A 20,521-nucleotide genomic window follows, 5' to 3' on the forward strand; every position below is an offset into this window, starting at 1 on the left:
CAGTGGAGATATTGGACAATGAAATATTCTAAATAGGCATAATTCCCCAATTTTACGATTTTTTTCAGGCCTTTGGGAGCAGCTACAGGTCTGTAAAGTTTTGTGTATTAACTTTTGTCCCCGGACTACATGCACAAACAAACTCAGACCTCTACAATAGTTGTTTCCTTTTCCCAAAGATGTCTTCAATGTCCAAAAATGTTGCTAATGTAGATCCTGATTTCACCCCCTTCAAATGGTTTTAGTCAAAAATGTTAAGAGATCAAAGTTTTAGCTCTGCACGAGTTGGAGACGTCCAGCAATTTTCAATTTGGTAGGACAAATACATGCTGAGATATTCAAAACAACGTAAACGCTTAAAATCGAGAAAACGCAAAATGGCGGCAGCCGCTGCGTCGCCATGCGATGTTGAAAAAAATAATTAATTGTGGTTTTGAAGTACTCTTATATAGGATAAACATTCATGAAAAAATTCGATTTTTTGGAGATGTTCGAGCGGCACATGCTTGATCACTTCGAATTGATTGACCCAATATCATGCTGTAATAAAGATATTGAGAAGTAACTTTTATATGACAAATAGCTGCAGACAAATACACAACACATACACTTGTGTATTGCCATTACACGTTTTACTTAATTTGTATTTAACATTTACATATAATATACCCACGTTCTGGCAACACCCACCACCTGTAACGATAATTTGAACGTCTTTACTTTGTCCCTGAGAAAATCTTTTAAGCATATAGCGGCACCACTCCACGCGGTCATCTTTCTGTTCACGTGTAATCACATGAGTAATCCAGCGACTGCAACGTTTGGAAATACCGAGATAATCTTTTATTTTGGACTGGTCTGCAGTTAATCCAAATTTAAAGGTTGAATACATTTCCTTGTATGTGATACGGTGGTGATCTTTCAGAAGTTTTCTTACTGCTACGATATTTTTATCCGTAACTGTGGTGCGAGGGCACCCAGACTGATGAGACTGATGCTTATCTGTCAGGCTTTATCGGCTAGATTTAAGTCCCCCAAATCAGTTTTTAAAAATGTGCGTGAAAGGGCAAAGTTGCAGAGAGACTTTTCTAAACAATCATGCCACTGCTCTTGCGTTAAACCGTGCTTAAAATCGTAAAAGTTCATTGTACGCAAATCACGTCGCTCGAGCTCTATTGTTGCCGACGAACGGGTTCAAAGTAACCTACACTTTTAACCCACTAATTTTAAAAATACAAACCTGTAACTTGTAGTTACACCTTTCGCCACTAGATTGTATTCGCTTCTAAACTTGTTACGTTTCAGTACGACAGCGCTATTTGACTTTTAGTATATAAAAACTTTTGCCAAGCTCCTCGTACAATTCACATATAAGCTCTAGTAGAGCATAATGTGGGGTTAACATTGACTGCACCAAAGAACTTAAATATGGGACGTGGAAGAAGACATGTAATTATGTATAGAAATCCATCAGCAGAGCTGATAGGGAATTTCCTTTTGTAACAAAAAGATTGTTAATTCAATTTTACCTTGCTTCTGCATGACCAACAGTTTGTTTTTCTTTTTTTTTTTTTTTTTTTTTTTTTTTTTTTTTTTTTTTTTTTTTTTTTAAATTGGAAAGTTATATTTTATGCGTGTCGTTTTTCTGAGATCTATTTAAATTGTTCAGATAATTTTCTTTATCACTCAAAAAGACGGATATATATTTTTATTAGTACATTTTACGAACGCGCGCAAGTACACTATATTTATTTATTTATTTATTTATTTGAATCCCCCTCCTCTTAGTATATTTATTTCAGTGAGAGTTAAATGAAAGCAATACAAAAGATAATCTACTTTAGCATAAATATTGGAATACTCTATCCTCACAAAATACGACTTTAATCAAATTGATGTGATTAAAAAGCCCAGCATGAAGGGGTACTAACTACCTTTCAAAAGTCATGTCAGACGTTTCCCGTCCCCGAGGATATTAATTCGACAAGAATTTCAGAATATTTTGACATTTTAATTTTCACCTCCCCCTCATCCTCTGCCGATGGAGATGATCTTGAACTTAAACGCTATTGGTAGCGTCACTATTCAATTCAACGACCTAGAAAACTGGATTGCAGTCTAATGTCAGTTCTTCATTATTTTTACATACCGCTCCTCCCAACTTCCATTCCTTGGGACATCTTACTACCACAGTATTTTTTTCCAGATTGACACTCATATGCCTAGCAAGTGGAATACAAAATAGTAGTAGTTGGCTAAGGGCAGAAGTCAATGGAGAAATTTTGTGAACGCGGCATTGAACCTCTGGGTTCCCTAGGCCATAGTTGGTGAGTTAGTTATGTCTACCAAGTTTGGTTACAATTGATTCAGACGTTCCGGAGTTACGCTGGAATACAGGGTTTTCATAAAGTCTGGACGGATTTAATTTGCTTATAATTTTCATAAAAATGCTCATAATGAAATCAAATAAAGTGCAAACGGTAGCGGAAGGATTAAATTTTACTTGGCAACACTGTTAGATAAGCGGCAATTCTGAACACGTTGAGAGAGGGAGGGCAAGGGTCAGTTTCTTACCAAATTCCATCCATTGTTGTTTCAATGTTGACTGTTAAAAGTAAGTTGTAAGCTGTATTGGTGTGTGTGTCTTTTAAAGAAATAAATAAATGAAGAACTCCTCTGAGAATACTATTTTTTTTTTACCGTATCAAAGATGGCGTCGGTGAAAGAGAAAGCGCAATGTGTTCTGTGGTACGCAGAGCTAAAATCACCAATTCTGGTGTGTCGAAAGTTCACCAAAGAGTTCAAAAAGCCGGCACTGACTGAGAGTGCAATCCGAAAGTGGCATGCTAAGTTCTTGGAGACAGGAAGCGTCCTGGACCGTCCTCGAAGTGGGAGGCCGCCAACTTCGCCTGCAACAGTGAGCAGGGTAAGGGAAAGCATCATCAACAGCCCACAGAAGTCGATTCCTAGACGGTCCATGGAACACGGAATTCCACAGACAACCGTGTTTAAGATAGCCAAGAAGACGATCAAGGCCAAAGGTTACAAAATCAAGATAGTCCAGGATCTGCATGATGAAGATTTGGACATCCTGTTCAACTTCTGTGACGCCATGCTCAAGCAGTTGGAACATGGCGACGTTCTCCTTTCAGCCATCATGTTCTCAGATGAGGCAACCTTCCATGTCTCTGGGAAGGTTAACAGACACAACTGTCGCGTTTGGGGCATGGAAAACCCAAAGGAATTTGAGACACATGAGAGAGATAGCTCTAAAGTGAACTTTGGTGCGCTGTGTCCTATGATCATCTGATTGGACCGTTCTTGTTTGAAGAGGAGACCGTGAATGGAGATTCGTACCTGGATATATTGCAGAAATACCTCATTCCGGAACTGGAGGCACGTGGAATCCAGAACGACATAGTGTTCCAACAGGACGGGGCACCCCCTCACTATGCAATCAAGGTGAGACAGTTCCTTGACGAGAAATTCCCTAACCGATGGATTGGCCGCGGTGGCCCGACCGCTTGGCCGCCAAGATCACCCAACCTTACATCCTGTGACTTCTGGCTTTGGGGTCATGTGAAAACGGAAGTTTATGCAAAGAAGCCAAGTGGTTTGGAGAACTTAAAGGACAAAATCAGGGCGTCTGTGGCTGGCATTTCGGATCAAACACGGCGGGACGCTGTGAGTGGATTCCAGCGCCGCCTACGCGAATGTGTGGACGTAATTGGCGCCCAGTTGGAGGTATGGCGGTGAATGAACTGAGCTGGTGCAGATTACAGGTAAAAATTTAATCCTTCCGCTACCGTTTGCACTTTATTTGATTTCAATATGAGATTTTTATGTAAATTATAATTAAATCCGTCCAGACTTTATGAAAACCCTGTATATATTCGAACCCACATATATCGAATAGGTGGGCTTGGTTTGTTTCACATGTGAAACAAACCAAGCCCAAAACCTCATGGTGTCAAATTTCGATAAAACTTGGTGTACATATAGGCTAGGCCCCTATGAGAGATGATAATGCACCAAATTTTAGCCCTGTACCCCCTGTAGTTTCAGAGTACAGGGTGGTAAAAATAGACAAATTTGATGTCTTTTGTAGAGCCTTGTTAGCTTCAGTTGGTCATATCTTCCGTACATATTAAGCTAGAGAGAAAAATAATATACCATTTTTAAGAGGAAAGAACAGCCTGTAAGATATGTCAAGAACGTTTATTTGAAAATCAAATATCATTTTCCTGGAAATCTCAGATATCTCAGAAAGTGCCCATTTGATTCCCTTGAAATTGGGTACCAAGGTAGCCCATATGTCCAGCATAATTTGCCAAATGTCAACTTGGACCAAGAGTGGGCCTGGAATCTACAATGATTTTCGTGTGACCATGTTGGGAGAGACATCATTTTTATCATAAACAGTAAGATACATCAATATCCGTTTCACTGCTGGATTTTATTCACCAAAAAATATTTAAGGAATTTTTTCTTTTCTTTTTTTAAGAATGTCAGTATTTAGATCCAAATTCTGGACTTAATATTCATATCCTAAGTAACACTAATTATACTTTCAATAACACTGAATACTAGTTATTGATTGTATATGGAAAGTTTTTCTTGGGTGTCTCTAATTCAGTCACTCATTGTTTATTTAACTTTGTTTTGAAAAGAATATACTCATATAAACAAAACATAACGTCTATTGCTTTATATTGATTTATTTTTGTAAAATAAAAAAAAGGGCTACTTAGCAATGAATCCTCTCTTGGGGATTCATTGGTAAGTATCCTTTTTTTTCTTTTTAATTTAAATCACCCTCTCATGTGCCCATATAATTTTAATATCTTTTTAAAACTTCATGTATTCATAATTCGCTCACTATTATTTTATTTACTTCTTTATTCAGCTTTTATCTCAAAATATTTTCATTCAACAAATAATTAAATATACATTTAAATATAGAAAACAATAAAAATAGACAAGAAAAGCTAAACAATTGAAATATTAAAGCGATATCTGATATTGGAAATATTAAAATGTTTATGTATGCTAATGCACATTAAGTTCTTAAAGTGATCTTGGTGGATGAACATACAAATTAATTCTAGGGAAATGTTTTGTGTGAATTATAACTAGCAAATCTGTTTAAATAATAATAATAATAATAATAATAATAATAATAATAATAATAATTCATTTCCAAAATATGGGACAACGGAAAATTACCAACAATCCCTCACTAATAATGTTCAAATCATTCTTGTTTTCTTGATATACGACTGGCGGATGCACCACAGTTCAAATTGTTGGATGTGCTGAATTATGCGTATGCAAATAGTCTCAACTCGTGTGTAACCTCTTATCAACGAATGCATATTGTACAGAAATGCGTAGAAATTAGAAAATGTGATCGAAAGAAAATACAAGTCAGTAGTAAACAAACATTTTGATAAAATGTCAGTTAACCCAGTTATTCTGAAAGGAAATATTTATTAGTCGTTTACTATATTCAGATTTGTATCTCTCCAGTAAATTGCTTAAAATACACAAGTAGTCGAAGGAGTATTTATAGGTCATGTACTTTTTTTTTCTTTCGTTTTTTTCTCTTCGTCTTTATTTTTTTTTCAATCTCGATGATGCGCAAAATAAATTGAAAATATTGGCGTCAGAAAAAAGGTTAATGAACGTACATAAACAACATTGAGAAGATATAGTCGCTGTATAGATGTTCATAGGCTGCTCTCATTGAATTCAATTACTTATACCAGTCGTACTAAAATACAAATTTTCATTAACGATCATTGCACCTTCCTATTTGTATACGGCAATACGTGGTAAGAAATACGTAAGAATAGTACAAAATACGCGTTTCCGTGACGTAAACAATATAATTTCTTTAATATATAAGTGCATACTTTATTGAGCGTCACAATATTAATTTCTGTAGAATATACTTTTCCATATTCACAATTCCAACGTATGCCTACGAGAAAATCTATTAATAATACTCACTATATTCCTTTTCTTCATAAGATACTACGTGAAATAACTTAAAGCCTTCGGAGTAAATAGTATAAAACTACAGAAGTACGAGTAAAACCTCTCTCGTAGTACTGAATGTTTCCATTCAGTTACAAGCAATACTTTATCGCTTAAATAAAATGTATAATTTGATCTTTGATGAAATTATGTAAGTACAACTATACATTGTTGACAACTACAAATGTTGATATCGACTCTTGGGTTTCGTTATTGACTGAAATAAAATTATTGGAATCTTAATCGAAAAGTTTCCTTGCAAGAATAACTGACTTACAATGGTTTTGTGCTATTGGAGGAGTTCGTTCCAAAATTTTATATTGTTACGCGTAGTAGACTGTACTAAAATGATTAATAGAAAATTTAAATACCTTTAATTTATTTTTCCGCATCCTAAATCAAATTTTATTATTTTAAAGAGTTCACTAAACAATTTACAAATAATGACATGTCTTTTCTATCATAGTGTGTTCTAAGTATTTGAGCTACATAAAAAGATTTAAATTGTTATACACATAATTGGAATATTTACAAAATTTGTAACAAGACCTAAAATTTAGAAGTCAATATTAACGTAACATGGGTCATTATAATATAAATGAAAGTTTCTTCTAATACTATATATATATATATATATATATATATATATATATATATATATATATATATATATATATATATATATATTTAAAAAGAAACACAAAATATATTGATTTTCTATAATATATAGAAGATATATGAAAACGTTTCCATTGTGGAAATAAAAATTCTTCCAGTTACGTAACATACATAGTTCTGTGGCATTTAAATATTATAGGTTATTATAGTGGCCGCGACGACTCATGAAGCCTGAGCTCTACACAAATCATAGAACATCTGCTCTCCGCGAATCGTCCAACACCGCTCCCGGGCTTGACCGTATTTCGTATGATATGTTGCGCAACCTCTCCCACGACACTCAGCTTGCATTATTGCAGCTGTATAATCGCCTCTGGGTTGAGGAGTTTTTTCCACCTGCTTGGTGTGAGGCCCTGGTTCTTCCTATCTTAAAGCCAGGGAAAGCCGCAACTAGCCCCACAAGCTACAGACCCATTGCTCTCACGAGCTGTGTCTGTAAGCTTCTGGAGCGAATGGTCAATAAGCGCCTGGTATGGTATTTGGAATCGCATTCCCTTTTGAGCAAGTTTCAAAGTGGCTTTCGTCGCTTCCGTTCAACTATTGACAACCTTGCTTATCTTGAGGGTCAAATTCAAGACACCTTCCTAAACGGAGAACATCTTGTGGCTATATTTTTTGATTTACAGAAAGCGTATGACACCACCTGGAGTTACGATATCTTAAAACAATTATATGACTGGGGTCTTCGAGGGCATATGGCCCAATTTATCACGAATTTTATTCACGAGCGACACTTTAGAGTGCGTGTGGGATCTAGTCTTTCAGAGCGCTTTGTACAAGAAAATGGTGTTCCACAAGGCAGTGTCCTTAGTGTCACGTTGTTTGCTGTCGCTGTCAACAGTGTTCTTTCGCAGCTCCAGGCTCCTGTGTCTGGTCTGCTGTATGTTGACGACCTTGTAATTTTCTGTCGCTCCCACCACCTTCGCGGCATTACTCGACAGCTTCAACTGACTCTCAATCGCCTTGTTCGCTGGTCGAATGAGACTGGATTTCGCTTTTCCACCGAGAAATCCCAATGTGTTCACTTCTGCCGGCAGCGTACTTGCATTGTTGACCCGGACTTGTATCTCGGTGGCACCCGTTTGTCATTCGTTGATACAGTCCGTTTCTTGGGTCTGGTGTTCGACCGTCGCTTGTCGTGGGCACCACATATTCGGACTTTTAAGTACTCTTGTCTTCGAGCTCTGAATCTCCTTCGAGTCCTTTCCCACCTCACGTGGGGTGCTGATCGTACTGTTCTGCTTCGTTTGTACCGTAGTCTAATCCGGTTCAAGTTAGACTATGGCTGTATTGTCTATGGTTCTGCTCGTGATTCTCTGTTACGCCAACTTGACACAGTGCATAACCAGGGTATTCGTCTTGCTACTGGCGCCTACCGAACTAGTACCGTCGCCAGCCTGAGTGCTGAAGCCAATGAACCTTCGTTAGCATATCGTCGCAGCAGACTATTCTGCGCATGTGCGTTGTATTCCAGACCACCCGTGTAGACCATGTCTCCGTGGAGGTCGGATATACGAGCGCTATGCTGCACGTCCTCGATCTACACGCCCATGGTACATCCGTGCGCATGAGACCTTCCTTGGCGACGATTTCATGTGGCCCTCTCTTTCGTTGGTTCACTTTTGTGCTATTCCACCATGGCTACTTCGTCTACCTCGCCATGATTTACGTCTGTCTCTACATTCGAAACAGCAGACTAGTTCCCAGGTGTATCAGCAAGAGTTTGCCGCACTGTTAGATCAGTACCCCGATTTTAATGTGTTCTTTACGGACGGTTCTAAGGATGGGGATTCTGTAGGCTGTGCCTTTGTCACCGATGAGGGCAGCTCAGAATTCAATTTGCATCGCCTGTGTTCCGTGTTCACTGCTGAATTGACTGCAGTTAAGCTTGCCTTGGACCATGCTCTCACCCTTTCCGTACGTCGTGTGCTTGTTTGCACCGACTCCCAGAGCGTGGTTCTGAGTATTCAGAATGTCTTCAGTATGAACTCTCTCGTGCAGGACATTCTTGTGAGATGCCATCAATTGCAGCAACAGGGTTGTGTCGTCGTTGTCTGCTGGGTGCCGGGTCATGTTGGCATCCGGGGAAACGAACGTGCTGACACAGCTGCCAAGAACGCCGCCTTGGCCGGGGTTGCACTGGAGCATAGCCTTCCCTGCTTCGATCTTCAGCATCATTTCTATTCTTTGTTGCGCTCTCACTGGCAAGCAGATTGGGACCAGGCTCTTGAGAATAAGTTATATGCAGTCAAGCCACTTCTAGGAGAATGGCGTACGTCCTCGCGCCATCGTCGTCGAGATGAAGTGGTCCTGGCGCGTCTGCGTATCGGACACTCTCATCTGACGCATGTCTACTTGCTGCGGAGATTGAATCGTCCGTACTGTGAGGAGTGTATAGTCCCGCTGAGTATTCAGCACATTCTTGTTGAATGTCCTGAATACTCAGCTCTCAGAGAACGTTTCGAATTGCCTTCGGTTCTTGCCCGCGCTTTGGGGGATTCCAGTCATATAGTTAGCTGGGTACTTGACTTTGTTAAAGCTTCTGGGGTTTCTCACGTTCTCTGAGCTGTTTTAGTGTTTTGTCGCTTTTTTATTGCTGCTAAATTTTTAATTTCTGTTAGCTTTTATTGTTTTTCTATATATTGTTATTGTTATCTGTTTTACTTTATTTATTCTTTTATTTTCTTTTTCATTTCTCCTTTTATTTAGCAGCACTTTTGTTTATTGCGCTCTAATCTTTTAACCTGTTTCTCTTTACCTCTTTTATTCGCGAGCAACCGTTTAAATCGTGACGGGGACATATAGCCTTGATGCTGACGTCCCCATTAAACCCCCTATTCAATCAATCAAACAAATCATAGAACTGCTTTCCCTCACGTGTGATGCATCGGAAGAATTCGGGACGATTCGTGGAGCTCCCTTCCTAACGCACACTTGAGAAAAAGTGAAACAACAACCTTGTCAAATTTAGAAGACATGGCAGACGAGTGAAAGAAACAGCACTTAAAGAACTATAACGGAAACAGTAGTAATAGCAAAAATATGAAATAATGACAGCAACAATAACAAAACGAAACTTAGTAACAATCAGATAACACTGCACCCTTAGGAGTTGTTCTCCGTATGGCACGGGAGACGACACTGGCAAAATTTCATGGGCGGTGTTTGATGACCGGGACACACCCTGGAATTCTATTGAGTGTTGAAATTGGTAATTGTAGGTCAAGCTTCGCGAATACTAAAGTTAGAAATAAGATTAATGGACATCGGAAAGGAATGAACAACACACTAGTGTTACAAATTATTGATATATGTTAGTTCTCAGGCCTACTATTTAACATGGTTATTAAAAATGGTTTTCTGTAACGAAATATACTTAAATTAGAAAGTGGAAGAAGTATAAAAACGTATTTTCTTTGAATATTTCCTGTGTCCTGCATTCGAAACCGATTGTAGAGGAAAACACACACACACACACACACACACACACACACACACAAAAACCCTAAAAGAAGCCCACTTAAAATTTAAAGCAACCAAGCTACACAAATCTTGCTATGATCTGAGACCCTTGCTTCACAAGGTGGCTAGAAGTAAAATCTAATACTTCCCCATTAGTAATATTGGATTTTTATACCTCATCGTTAAATATTCTCAATTCGGTCGGTTTATGTTCATTTTTCTCATCTATTATTCTGATTATTCGGTGCATTTTTTAGCTATTTCGGTACAACAATGTCGAACTAAAGTTTTATTATCATTTACCTATTTTCTCAACTGACCTATTTCCTCGTCCAGCTGTTCTTGATATTGTTGTACTTTAGTCTGTGTTTTCCTATCTAATGCTAGCTTCGCATTTATTATAAACAGCTTCAATTCCACTATGCATTTGTACTACCTTCTCACCTAATTTCGAATATGATTTCAGTGCAGACATTCTACAGTGTACGGATTGACTCAAATAGAATGGAAAATAATGTTTATTAATAGGTTAACTTTCATTTCAGTTAAAAAAGATATTTTGTGTATTCAAATTCTAATGTTATCTTTTGCAAACACTAATTGGTTTACAAATTCTATCAATTTGTGCAGTACTTGCTAATAATTTTCCGCGCTCACACTCGACCTCGAGCGGAAAAAATCGAATGTTTAACACTATTGAGAAGTGTAAGTTAGGCTGAGCATGCATTTAGAAATTTCAGATTGAAGTATATATTTATCTGGTTATTTTAAATTACAGGAGCAAGTTGCCAAAGGAGGATGGCGGATTAGGAGAAAAATCACTGATATCCTTGGTAGCTGACAAAAACGGTCGTATCACCAAACGCTACGGTGTGTTTAATTATGTTGAAGGCACTCCATACAGTGCTCTCTTTGTTGTAGACAGGAATCAGATCATGAGAGCAATTTCGATGAACGATTTGCCATTTAGTCGATCAGTGGAAGATATATTCAAGATTCTACGGGCAATAGATATAGAACAACAACGTAAGCAATGACTTCTGAAATTTCATCTTGTCATTTCTACCTGCTATGTAAATGGGCGATAAAGGTATTTTCTAAGCATAAGTTTATCTTCCAGTATCAGTTCAGGTTACTTCAGTGTAAAGAAAATGCACACTTTATGTATTTCGATCTCCTTAATTCGAAAATGGTAATAAAACCTTCGTATCACCCACAGTTTCTTTACAAATCGCATAAATATGTATTATCAATATCCTAGAGTACACATCCTCTATACTCAGCATATTTTCACCTCCGTACTTTCAACTATTGTACATTTGTACCTTTAGTGACACACAAAGGTCAACATAAATGTAAATCTTTTGTTTGTTTATGTACTGCTTTGCGATATTGATGTATATGGTTGCAAAACAGTATTTCTTGCCGGCATATTTCCGGGAAGACTTTGCTTTCCCCCTAGAGTTAAGTCACTAACCCTTCGGGGCTAAGTTCAGTGTCCAGGTTTCGATTACCAGTGAGAGAGTATCAAAATTTGAATATATTACGGATTCAGATTCTGTCCCAACTACAGGTCAGCGTTTAATGTACCCTTGTTGCTGACAAAGGACACTAAACTTCAACAAACAACAACTACCGAAGCCAAAGTGAATTGCGATTACATGTTACTCTTGAAGGACAGGTCCTTTACCAAATACTATTTCGTTGCAACCCCCTCGTAGTTTGATTACCCCTGGTAAAATTTTATGGAAGAAACCCTGTTCCGAAAAATAGTTAGTCGTGGCTGTGTGAACTTTCCTAATTCATTTTATCGCATCTGTGATTAATTCGTGATCAAGGAAGTACAGAAGAATAACTTGTTTGTAAGACAGGTGTGCAATGAGTATTTAAAAATGAAGCTAGATTACGTGCTGTACAAAAGGTGTGCTGGGTATGAATGATACTATCTGGATTAAGGTAAGCATTAGAGACAAATATAGTTGTCACGAAAATAATATTGATCCCAGTGAACGAGAATATGAAGTAGAAACAAAATGAGATCTTGCGATCACTGAATATGGCCATAAAGAAATAGTTTGTCAAGGTATTATTGAGCCCTGGCAAATATACAACTTATCTTTTGCGATAAATTCCCAAATCCGTTACTTGCAAAGCTAAAGAGAGTATTTTCATCAGTCCAATTATTCGGAAACTTACAGCAAACAACGACTTCCAGAGAAAAATTAATTACGTGTAACAAGAAACTTGAACTGTTTTTAAGAGTGTCGTTTACGACATTCTGGAAAACAATAGTGTCCTTGACTATATCAACATAGTTCGGAACATAGTGACGAAGATCAAAGTCATGAGATGCTCAGCGAGTTTGAAACTGCCCTTTAAAATGCTCAACTTTGTTGGACTTACTGAAAACAGTGACCCAGTAAACGAGAAGCAGGGGCATCGCTTCAGTCAGGATATCAAAGACATAGAACGATGATATCAGATTTAATGGGACGTTCGCATGATAGGCTACTACTGTCGGATGCTTCTGAACGAACCTCCAGCTATATCATATAAGAAAAAGACAGCAAGATTCGCACATGACAAGCATGAGAACACAGAAGCTATTAGGCACTCGATAAGCCGTAACTTTCTTCTGTAGCCCGTAAACTTACTTTGTAAAAACTAAAGCGTGAAATATTTGCAACACCTTCTTAATCAGGTGTGCTGTACATAGTTATACCGTAGCGGCAAAACGTATAATACCACCCATGTTTGAATCAAATACTGTTTAACTGTACAGCGTTTACGATGAGATTTACCCCGAAACTGACAATTTCGTCGGAAAGAGCATGTGGTATTATCAATACAAAGAAACAAAATCGGCGTATTACATGATAACCCTTATTAAGGAGAAATAAAATTACTTTTTGCAATTTCACCTAAATTAAGCATATTTTATGCTGTAGTAAAAATTTAAGATTTTTTTCTGAACATACAAACATTACCATCTGATGTACAAAACAATGAGGAAACATAAAAAATGTCTCGATATATATATATTTCCTGTTTTCAATCCACAACCTTAAAATGGCTCTGTGTAGCTTCTGGACGCAACCCCTTTGAACACAGTTGCTATCCCTTTGACATTCGCTCTTTCGGCTCTTCTCTTGTGGACGTAGAATATTTCCTTACTCTTCTATCCAGAAGATTCCATATAGCCTCTATCGGAGCATGTGTGGGGACCAAGGAGGTCATTTTTTCAAATGCTTTCCTTTATATCTTTATACATGACAAGGAGTGTTGTCCTGTTGATATAGCCACCCTTTAAGGCCTCCAAAGAGCCCCTCCTTGGAAGGAAGCATGTAGACCCTCATGGATTAAAGTTAGTTGTCGGTGTTTATGGTTCCGTCAATGAAATCAAGCTCACTGAACCCTTCGATGACGTGCAACCCCAAACCATTACTGAACCGCTATCCTTCTGAACCCAGAGAACGATGTATTCTGGGGCAAACCTTTCTGCTGATCTTCACCGAACTCTCGCAAAAATAACTGATAGGACAACTCATTTGAAAATAACACATACGCGCCTTTGGTTTGGGAGACCCGGGTTCGATTCCTGGCGGGAGCTCATGTGGTTCGGATTCCACGTTAATCAGTCGGTCCACGTCTCATATAGCCTCGCTGCTGAATGGGACGTTAAACTCAAAATAACACAATGCTCCATTTCTCCTTGATCCAGGAGCGGTGCGCTATTACCTGTTTGTAACGAATCTTTCTGCTCCGCTTTACAAAGGTTTTGACGCAAAATGCAAGATAACTGTCCAGTGCTCTTCGATCCTCTGAATGATGTTCTTTGAGACATACTAGAACCACATTTCGCACGTATTTCGTTTGCTTTAGATCTATTCTGTCTACACACCTCTATCGCGCGGTTAATTTGTGCATCGGTTTAACGCGTCCGTCCTTTTCCACCTGAAATCGGGCTAACTTTACCGGTGGCAACGAACTTCTTGCTCGTTTGTTGTACACAAGTTTTGTTTGATTTTAGTTTATCGCCAGTTTTCTTTCCACTAAATTTACTGTTATGCAGCCCAATAATCCCTCGTTGTACCACATCTGCCACTGCACGCCTTCCCATCTTTGCGTTTGCAAGTGTTATATGCAAACAGTCAGGATGGCTCTCAGGCAGCCCGTAGTTGATCAAATAGGTACTAGGGGCGTGCTGATGCCTCGTTTAGAGCGCCGGAAGAAGCTACAAAGCGCACTTGTTTGAATTTGTAGATCTTATTCTCGTCATTTGTTTCGTGGGTTTGGTGGTTCTGCTTTGAAACATGAAATATCGAGGCAATTTTTTTTTTTCCTCATCGTTTTATACAGTTCTGGTCACAGCCTTCCTGCCTTCCAGAGACTAAGTTCAAAAAATTGAACCTAGATCCTTAAGTTTCTCGGATCTGAGCTCACAAAGAAATTTATTTTGTCTCCATTCTGATAGAGTAAGATGTGCAGTCTTACAAGAGCAATAGACGATCTTGACGTTGCCGCTAAGTATGTATATTATTGGCATATAGAATACAAACATAACAGTTTTTAGAAAAAGAAATGCAGATAGATAGATAAAAGTCTAAACCTATCATACTGGGTGATACGGGATTATTTAAGCCTGAAAGGGACTGGATTACCAACAATGCTAGATATATAGACGAAGCACTGTTGAAGTCATGCTTTTTGTGGCTTGGTGGTGGCATCACGGATCACTGTAAAGATTCATATTTTAGCATGGGTTTGAATCCTATCTGCTAGATTTTTTTTTAAGTAAAGAACCTGCATTTTATTGCAAAGAACATTCATGTATTGTGTATGGATGCATTAAAAATATGTCTCATCTACGTAATATAGGAAACTAGCAGCGTTCACCCCGCTTCGCTGGGGTCACCCCGGAACGCAATAAACTTTGTTACTTAGATAATTTTTACTTTTTCGCTTTCAAGTGATATGATAAAAACCATAGAAGATTGCAGTAAATGTTAACATTATATCGCCTGTCATTTATGTTAACCCGCCGAGTGACACGGTCATGTGGGTTGCATATAAATACGGTTAGATTTAGCTATGATGAGCTAACAAAGGATTTCTACGTTATGGACACTTGAATGGTCAATTATCTCAAGACACTGGTAATTGAAAATTAAAGTGATATGATAAAAACCATCTAGGGTCCAAATCTTAATAACCCCCCAAAAATGAAAGAAATTGGTTCAGCCGTATTAGCGTGATGAGCTAACAAAGGATTTGTACGTTCTCTTTTATATATATAGATTAAATCATATATATTAAACCAAATCACAAATCCTTCTCGTCTTGTCTCAAATATACACGTGATCCTGGGTTCAATTCTCGGTGGAAGAGCACAAAAAATAAACAATCAGTTACTTTCATTAGTCATGCATTTCCTTCAGACTAAGAGGCATAAATGTAGGACATTAAAGTAAAAAAAATAACTTTTTTTATTTTTCCTTCGTACTTTCTATTTTTTTCTAATATATACTATTTGAACAGAAAGCAATTTTGGAAAGATCTTAATCAAAGAAACTACTTATTCAGCATTTCGAACAGTATTTTATTATGCAAGAAAGTAAGCGATTACTAAATTATATATATGTTCCACGTTAGGTATTTCGGTTAGTAGTACATAAGTACACAGTATATACACCGGTTGTCAATTGCTAGGTATGGAACACATTTTCAGTTGTAAGTTTTTAGAACGCGGCTTCGTGGCTATGTAGTGGCATAAATACACTGCTCACCGTTAAAGTTGCAACACCCAGAAGGAGATTAGATAAAAATGCGAAACTTTGTAAACAGAGAGGTTATAATAAGAGATGAAACTGATAACACTTACAGGTTGATGATGTGACGTGGAACATGTGTAGCAAGGTTTCAGAACCTCCAGGAGTGAGTAGCGTATAGAGCCTCCACGGACGGCCAAAACTGCTGCAACAAGACAAGGCATGGAGAGAATGAGCCCATCGATGTCTGCTTGAGGTATGGCGTCCCAAACGGCTTTTACACGGCACCAAAGTTCCACAATATTATGTGGAGGAAACCTGTGTCGAGCTAGCCGGTGACCCACCATGGACCAGATATGCTCAGTCGGTGAGAGATCTGGAACCACGGAAGCAGAGGCACCTTGTTAGCTTCCAGGAATGCGAGGACATTCCTTCCAACATGAGGTCGTGCATTATCCAGTTGGAAAGTGATGTTCTGCAGTCTATGGATTAATAGGACAGCAACAGGGATGAGCACCTCTGTAATGCACCGTTAGCTGTACAATTCCCCTGGAATGCGTACAAGACGCGAACGAACACCTAAGGCGACGGCACTACATACCATGATGCCCGGTAAAGGGCCTGTGTGACGATGCAGGATGTAGGTGTCATGAAGCCTAGTGCCATAGTGACACCAGACACGTATACGTCCATCATGGTGTAGACAGAAACGGGATTCATCGGAGAAGAGTATGGCATTCCATTCCTCAATCCATGCACGATGCTGTTCGCATGCCTATGTTGTATCCATGGAGGAATCTGCAGCAATGGGCTGCAAGAAGAAAGTCCCCGCTCCGCCAAATGACGAAGCATGGTTCGTGGGAACACTGGAAGTCGTAAAATCTCCCCTAGTTCCTGTGCCAGCCATCTTGATGTAATCCTACTGCTTCTTCTTAGGGTCATGCATACCAGGCGTCTGTCCTCGCGGTCCGTCGTCTGACACGGACGCTGGGAACCTCTACGTCGTCTACTTCTGTGTCTTCCTGTATCCACTGGTTATACACACATGCCGTCGTAATCTGGCACCAATCTCCCGGTACGATAAACCACAATGACGGAATGCAACAATTCGTCGCCGATCGAACTGCGAAACCTGCTGGACTGCGATCGAACTGCGAACGTCGCCGATCGAACTGCGCTGCCGTATTCGACGAGGCATTGCTGACCGCTTTTAACACATTACACTCAAGACCACGCACATTCACCGCTTTTCTGTGCCTCTCTGGCCTTCTCGAAATACCTCTTCCCAGGTGGCGTGGAAGGCCATACGTGATGCACAACAGCCTTGGTCGCCTAACCATTTCCTTGTACAATCATCCCCTACACAGTGTGCAAATTTCGTGCTCTTCCGATAACTTCTTCTGTGTGTTGCAAATTGAATGGCGAGCAGTTTATATGAGTAGAGAGCACTAGTGAGCCATTTCATCCAAGAGGAGGGCATCGGGCTATGCAAGGTTCCTTCTCACGAGCAAACGCCAGACTGCGTCAGAAGGTTGCGTTCAAAAGACACGGCTAAGCACGACAGCCGCTGTTGTGAGTACAATACTGTAGTGCAAGCTAATAAGTCTGCTAAAAAATTGTGCAAATGGTTAACCTCTGATTATAATCGTGCAAGAGCTGTTCGTCGTCTTGAGGCAGATTAAAGTGTTACAGAGGTTGTACATATGACGATAGTAACACAAAGCGTTATTTCCTAACTGAAGAAAGCTGGTATGACCAGAGCAACGGTTCTACGCGTGCATGGTGGAGCTCGTGGTAGAAGTACAACAGATCGACAGGATCGCTACATTGGCCAGTTAGCGAGAAGGAATAGATGTGCCACTCCTGCTCAAATTTCTAGTAAGTTTACCGGGGCATCAGGTGTTCATGTGTTCCCTTCCTACCTCCCCCCCGAACAATTTCACGATGACTCAATAGTGGGTTGTATGCACGAGAGCCCGTAAAGTATGTTCCAATATCCCCCACCCACCGTCGTGCCAGATTACAGTAGTGTATGGCACATCGTAATTGGGACGAGCGGAACTGGGTAAATACTATGTTCTCAGATGAGTCACGGTTCTGTGTGTACAGTGATTCTAGCCATCAATGAGGAACACCGAATGGGACAGATATTGTGGCAGTGGTGTTATGGTATGGGCAGGCATAATGATAAATGGACGAACAGTACTGCACATTTTTGCAGGCGGGTCCGCAACCGGAGAACACTATTGTAATGAGATCCTGACAGGACATATTAGTCTTTTTCGTGGTGCAGTAGGCCCAGAGTTGGTATTCACGAATGACAGCACACGTTCACACAGAACTGACCCTGGAGCATGAGAATACCTACCGTATGGAGTGGCCACCGTATTATCCTGATCTTAATTTCATTGAGCATGCTTGGGATGCTCTTGGACGACGAGTTGTACAGAGGAATTTACCATCTTTGACCCTTCCCTTCAAGACCTGAAAACTGCCCTAAGGGAAGAATGAGACAACACACCCGTGAAACTCAGGAATTCTCTCGTTGAGAGCATGACAATCAGATGTGCAGTATCCATTGGTACCCGAGGTGATCATATACCGTACTGATTTGCTCCGAACTCATCTCTATTCATGACACCTCTCATTTCATGTCATTACTCCATAGCACTCTCCATATGTTTGTTAGGTTTTTCACGTCCTTTTCCTTTCCATGATGAATTTCTACCATATTTTGACAGTAAGCCTTGCATAATATCTGTACTCATATATTGGTCACTTAATGCTCCCACATATTGGTCACTTAATAGTGTTACAAAACATTATGGCTGAAAATGTTTCATCCCTAGCAATTGTCAACCAATGTGTTACAGGTTAATTTAGCACTACAAAACTTACCAATTACGTTCACTAATAAAACATTGGCGTTACTTGCTAGCTCTTAAGTACTTGTAAAGGGAAGATAGACTTTGATCTAACATTCGACATGGAGTAGTAACAGTGTTTTTTGTTGATTTAGTAATAATGTGAAAGAAATTTCAGTAGCTACCATTTATCAATGTTACATAATAATAATAGCATTAAGAACTGCGTAATGTTCTTTATCTATACTGCTACAAAAAGAGTAGAGGTGGGTGACTCATTAGCCCAAGCCATACTACTATAAATATTAATGTGAAATTTGGAGAGTCTATTACATTTGTCACGAAAGTATGGGATAAGGAATAATGTTTGGAAATATCCATTGTAAGGGGTAAAGTGGGGATTCAAAAGTTCCCCAAGAATAGCATATTTCACTAATCACTGGAGTTAGAGATGACACTCAGTATATGAACTCTTCATTAAAAATAATACATATTTCAACGTTTTCAAAATTTCTTCTCCAAATTGGTAAGAGGGGTACTCTCTTTCAAGAAAGTTTATGCATGTTTTCCGCGGGACAGTATCTTGCTCCTTGCTGCTATAAAAATAAAATACTACACATTGCCTCATATCATTTCGCTAGTAGCTTCGTATTTGCTCATCAGTTAAAACAGTACTCCTGAGCATCGTGGCGAAAAATGTGTTTGCTTTTTCGTGCATTCTACGAAATACACAAAGAGTGCACGCAATAAAAACGAAACAAGGAAAAAATACAATGCGATGTAAACTGCTTGGACTCTTTCGACGAATCAATCAATGTAGCGCTTCCCTTGCAAGCAGCTCTTGATGGTGTAATCGGTAACACTGTGGGCTCAAACTCACGGGGTTCTCAGATCAATTTCCCCTGAAGACACACTTTTTATTTTCTTTACAACACGTTCACCTCCGGTGCTTGGGGTCCCTGGTTCGATCCCAGCTCGCGCCGTGTGGACTTTGTGGAGCACAAACACCGCGCTCGTGGGTTTTCTCAGAGTTCTCCCGTTTCCTCCCACTTTCTTCGTTCCACCATTTCACTCATCTCTCATCATCACCGTCTCCTTTAGCCTAACCGGCATAACCATGGGACGTAAAACTTAGATTTTATTTCATTTTCTTTACAACAATAGAAGTTTTTTAAAATATCCAGTCATTCGAGAAAAAGAAATTGTGTAAAAACACATTATTTCACTTTTGTATTCAAATTATCGCGAAGAAATATGATCATTTCTTGCAGTTCAAACCGTAGACAATAAGTTAGCGAATAATGTTTTTCGGTCTTTTTATAAACAATGTCCAGTGTGTTGTTGTCGGCAGAACTCTACACTGTAGACCTTAAAGTCGCAAGTTTCTGATGAGCAAGGTGTCCATTTATTATTATTATTATTATTATTATTATTATTATTATTATTATTATTATTATTATTATTATTATTATTATTATTATATTAGAATGACAAAAAAAGAAAGAGACATAGTCGAAGCTATTGATAGGAACAGAAGAGATATACTTTGTCAGATTCTTTTTAGGTTTACACATGAACGTAATAATATTATTACATTTATGGATTGACAGATAGAATTATTATTTTATGAGAACAAGAAATGGAGTATAAGTATGTGTTAGTTGGTAGCATTAATGAATTTTGTTTCGCCCTTCTTATATATAGGTTGAG

The 20,521-nt window shown here is 39.0% G+C and overlaps 1 protein-coding gene across 4 annotated transcripts in view; it reads left to right on the forward strand.

The window, feature by feature from the left end:
* Positions 1–20,521, forward strand: part of LOC145688204 (uncharacterized) — a 272,126-nt gene that overhangs the window by 107,833 nt on the left and 143,772 nt on the right. For all 4 annotated transcript variants that reach the window (XM_081762090.1, XM_081762089.1, XM_081762088.1 and 1 more), the window contains one exon: positions 10,958–11,205. In XM_081762090.1, coding sequence (XP_081618216.1) covers positions 10,958–11,205 — 248 coding nt within the window. The remainder of the gene's footprint in view (positions 1–10,957; positions 11,206–20,521) is intronic.

Source organism: Thermobia domestica, chromosome 6, assembly GCF_964235325.1.
Source record: "Thermobia domestica chromosome 6, izTheDome1.hap1.1, whole genome shotgun sequence".
Classification (NCBI taxonomy): domain Eukaryota; kingdom Metazoa; phylum Arthropoda; class Insecta; order Zygentoma; family Lepismatidae; genus Thermobia; species Thermobia domestica.